This window comes from Nicotiana tabacum, chromosome 4 (genome assembly GCF_000715075.1).
Source record: "Nicotiana tabacum cultivar K326 chromosome 4, ASM71507v2, whole genome shotgun sequence".
Classification (NCBI taxonomy): Eukaryota; Viridiplantae; Streptophyta; class Magnoliopsida; order Solanales; family Solanaceae; genus Nicotiana; species Nicotiana tabacum.
In genome coordinates, this window is record NC_134083.1 from 44,216,576 (window position 1) to 44,221,425 (window position 4,850).

Here is a 4,850-nt window from a genome sequence, read left to right on the forward strand (position 1 = left end):
CACTTGTGATACCGGGTCTTGGCACACACATTGGTAGAAGTTGGTATTTTATTATTTTCTTGGAATAAAAGTTTAACCAATGTACGATTGACTTATTAGTTGGCTTTCCTAGCTGTAGTGTTGGGCGCCATCATGACCTATAGGTGAAATTGGGTCGTGACAATCACCGCCTCACAAAAAGCGCAAACAGCAGATTATAGATCCCTCAAATGCAGAGAGTCCAATTCCACTTGTGTCGTCAATACCTCAATCCAAGATTCCTCCTGTTGGCATATCTAAAATCAAAGAAATTGTACTGCATGTTAAGAAGCCAACAAATTTTACTACCTGAGAAAGAAGGGCAAGTACAACCAAACCACCAACTTCAAGTATACAACTGTTGATTGTATATTCAAGACAAGAATTGCTGAAATCTTCGACAGGTATGCTGATACAGATAGTAATGCAAATGTAGCCAAAGAATAGGATGTGGTATGTGAGTACATAAGGGGCTAAAGATTGCTAGCTAATATACCATGGCATACTGTTGACAATGTCTTGATACCAGTCAACTTGAAGGACAAACTTCATTGGATATTGGCAGTTGTCTCATTCAAGGAGAGATGTATCAAAGTATATGACTCATATAGATCAGCAAGTCATGATGCCTATGTGGGTTCTGAGATAGATAAGCTTGCTAAGCTTGTACCTCTGTATCTATCGATCAGTGATTTTTACAGAGATAAGCAAGGCATAGATTGGTCTCATGACTCAGCATACAGTGACAAGGCACAAACTGATCCCTTTGATGTTGTTTTCATTTCAAATCTTCCGGAACAAAAATTTGGGAGCATGTATGTATTCAATCCTCTTGCTTGTATCATTTATAAATCAAATAATATGAATTATTTTCAATTATTTCAATCTACATTTTCAGGGATTGTGGGTTGCATGTAGCGGCATACACAGAGTATCTGAGCACTTTTGGTTTAGTTCCACAAACAACATTTGATGCCAATTTACTCCGTCAAAGATATGGTGCCCTCCTTTGGGACTATGCTCTGCGGAAGATAGACGATGATGCCATAAGCGAGAACGAAGCACCCTAAAAGATTGTTAGGCAAATCACGGATTCAGATACTTCTGTGAAGATATTTTTAGAATAGTTTTCGGTGAATATAGTTTTGGAAGATAGTTTTATGTGAATACAGTTTTTTGAATATTGTTTTGGTAAAGATGGTATTCTGTTAAGAAAAACTCATGTTTTCACTTTATTCACTGTATCCACAGTGTTTATTCAGTTGTTTATAATTTCAAATATTCATGTTGTTTTAATATTTTGTGCAGCAGTTAATATTCAACAGTTTGTATTCATCAGATGTATATATACAATATGCATTCATCAGTTTACTAAAAATAATCCATTAGCAGATTGTATTCATACGTATATATGTATTTAGATAATATTTTGTGCAGCAGTTAATATTCAACAGTTTGTATTCATCAGATGTATATATACAATATGCATTCATCAGTTTACTAAAAATAATTCTTTAACAGATTGTATTCATATATATATATATATATATATATATATATATATCAGGTTGTATATGCATCATGTATTGATATATATTCAAGAGATTGTACTGTATGTGTACTGCATTTTATATTCACATGTATTCAAATATATTCAGGAGATTAATATATTCAGGAGATTACTTATGTATTCAATATATATTCTGGACATTGTAATATATGTGCTCTGCATTTTGTATTCACATATATTCAAATATATTTAGTAGATTTTATTCATATGTATATATATATTCATATATATATTCATATATATTCAGCAGATTGTATATGCATCATGTTTTGAGATAAATTGCAGAGATTGTACTGTATGTGTACTGCATTTTATATTCACATGTACTCAAATATATTCAGTAGATTAATATATTCGTGAGATTGTACTGTATGTGCTATACATTTTGTATTCAGATGTATTCAAATATATTCAGATTATACTGTATGTGTACTGCATTTTGTATTCATAAGTATTCAAATATATTCAGATTGCATTGTATGTATAATGAATTTTTGTATTGATCTGTATTCAACAGATTGTAATTATGTATTCGGATATAATGCACCTGTGTGTATTCATATTTATTCAAAATGTAAATGCAGTATGTATTCAGTAGTTTACTAAAGTATATTCAGTAGTATGTATTCACGCAATAATCCAATACACCAACTAATCAATATGTATTATTTCAAAATGTCACCGGAATCTTGGACACATCGTTATTGCAGTAATACAAGTCAGAATGTGAACTAAGTCCTACGTGGAGCATTTCTACAAGTACGCTTATTATGTCCTCCCTGCCCACATATGCTACACGAATGTTAATTTTTCTTCTGCAACAATTCACTGAATGGCTTATCGCGCTTCTTCTTTGGCATTCCAGGAGGTCTTTTCTATTTGGGTGGTAAGACAACTTCCTCTGATATATGTGCTGGTATATTCCATTCATTTCGGTCAGGCAACGGATACACGGGCACCTCGTATGTCATTACAACAGACTTTGGTTTGTAATAGTCCAAGCAATAATCTTCTGGCATTAGAAACTTGCTCTTCAAGACAGCCCAAGCGTGTGGGCATGGTAGTTCGTCAACTTGGAACCGCCCACAACTGCACTTTCTCTCTAAGAGGCAAACAATATAATGCCTTCCTTCATCGTTCACCATATGCAAGTATTCAGTCGATGGTACAACCTATATTTAAACATAGACCTATAAGTTTTGAACATTTAAAAAAATCATATATATATATATATATATATCAAAGAATAGACGTATTAAATACAGTATAGATATATACAATTAAAAAACAATTTAAATATACAACAGTAAACTTTTATTTATCTTTCAAAATTATCATCTATATTGAATTCAAACAAATATGTATGTATAAAATACAATGAAATACAAACATATATGTAGATATAAAATACAAAGACATACAATGATATACAATGAAATATATTGAATACCGTGGAATACAGTCTATATTTAGGCTGGCAGAATATTAAAGATGATGACATTTTAACTGATGAATATAGTGATATACAGTAACATATAGATTGTCTGCTTAAGAAATGCATCTGGTTAGAAACAAAACCATTGAATTCAACCAATGAATTGCAAATGTATAAACAAGTAATATATACATATAATGATCAATTTTTTAAACATTTCATAAAATAGAAAGCATGCACAACTGCTATAATACAATGAGCATTCTGTATTTGAATAGTAGAAATGGTATCAGAAATAAATACACCTTGTACTAGAGCTAAATACATGAAACAATGACTTTTTTTTTATAAAAAAAAGTTACAATCATACGTGTAGACATTGCCTCATTCAAAGTAAGCATCTCCTGGTATTTTTTTCCAAGCGTTGTGTACGTGTGTGAAGCTTCTTTCCGATTGCTGCAATTCCAACGTCCAAACATCTTTCTAACTTCTTCGAGGAAGTCGTATATTGGAAATTCTCTTGCTGACACAAGTGCGGCATTGATTGACTCAGCAATATTTGACGTCATGGTCCATCCCCTATTAACAGGTGCATACAACCTAGCCCACCTTTCATATCCAGCTAATTCCAAGTATTCTTTCACCCTAATATCTACCTTCTCCACCTTATCCATTAGACTATCAAATTCAGCATGTGTGTATGTTTTTGCCATCGAGAAGTATATCTCGCTCAACTTTGAATGACTTTTTTTGAATTTCTTATATACGTTGTTCCATAGATGCCATATACAAGCAAAATGTGTTACCATTGGATACACTCTCGATACGGATTTGATGATGCTCTCATTCCTATCTGAAACGATGCACATGTTTTCCCTCTCACCATATGCTTCCTTGAATTACTCAAATAACCACGACCAAGCAACATTTTTCTTTGAATCAATAACACCATATTCTAGTGGCAGTATATGACCTGTAAATACAATTGCATACATATTAAAAATACGTATTTCAATCTTTAATAGGCAGTAAAATTAATAAATTTTATTATAATCCCCATACTCACCTGCGCCATCCAACGTACTGGCCGAGACGAATGTCCCGGTGTATGTCGATTTTAGGTGGCTTCTATCCACAATCACAATGGGTCTACAATGATCGAACCCCTTTATAAATACATACAAAGATATATACACATACATGAACTCATTTTGTGGCGATTTTACCATTCTAATGTGTGAACCAGGATATGTCATATCCATTGTATATAAGTACCCTGGTAATTTATTGTATGAATCAGCTGATTCACCTCTCAAAAATTTCATTGCCTTTTCTTTAGCCCGCCACGCCAACATATAACTAACATCTACAACAAAATCTGATTTCACATTATCAATTATATCCTTTGGGGTGTATTTCCTCTTATGATTAGTAAGTTTGGGCCTAATCATACTACCGATAAGACTACTACTTGCTTGACGTTACTCATACACCTTATCCTTCAACGGACATGTATGCTTATCATTGAGCTCTCTCACTTTGAACATTTGTGATTTGTTAATGCTAGAAGCCTTAAATCTTCATTCACAATCCTCTGACATACATAATAATGTATAGCTGCAAATAATTTTTTCGCAATACATACGATCAGTATAAATAGTTAAAAAATATACTCATATACATGTGAATACATTGTTACATATATAAACATTATTATAAAATACACACATATACATGTGAGTACGCCTGTAATTATATATATATATATATATATATATATATATATATATATATATATATATATATATATACGTATAAATACATCTA

General features: G+C 32.2%; 1 protein-coding gene across 1 annotated transcript; it reads right to left on the reverse strand.

The window, feature by feature from the left end:
- Positions 1 to 2,463: 2,463 nt before the first annotated feature.
- Positions 2,464 to 3,736, reverse strand: LOC107813626 (uncharacterized). The gene is made up of 2 exons (XM_016638907.2): positions 3,386 to 3,736; positions 2,464 to 2,760 (listed from the first exon to the last, which is right to left on the reverse strand). Exons 1-2 carry the CDS (start codon positions 3,734 to 3,736, stop codon positions 2,464 to 2,466), a joined length of 648 nt encoding a protein of 215 aa, XP_016494393.2.
- Between the last annotated feature and the right edge of the window lie 1,114 nt (positions 3,737 to 4,850).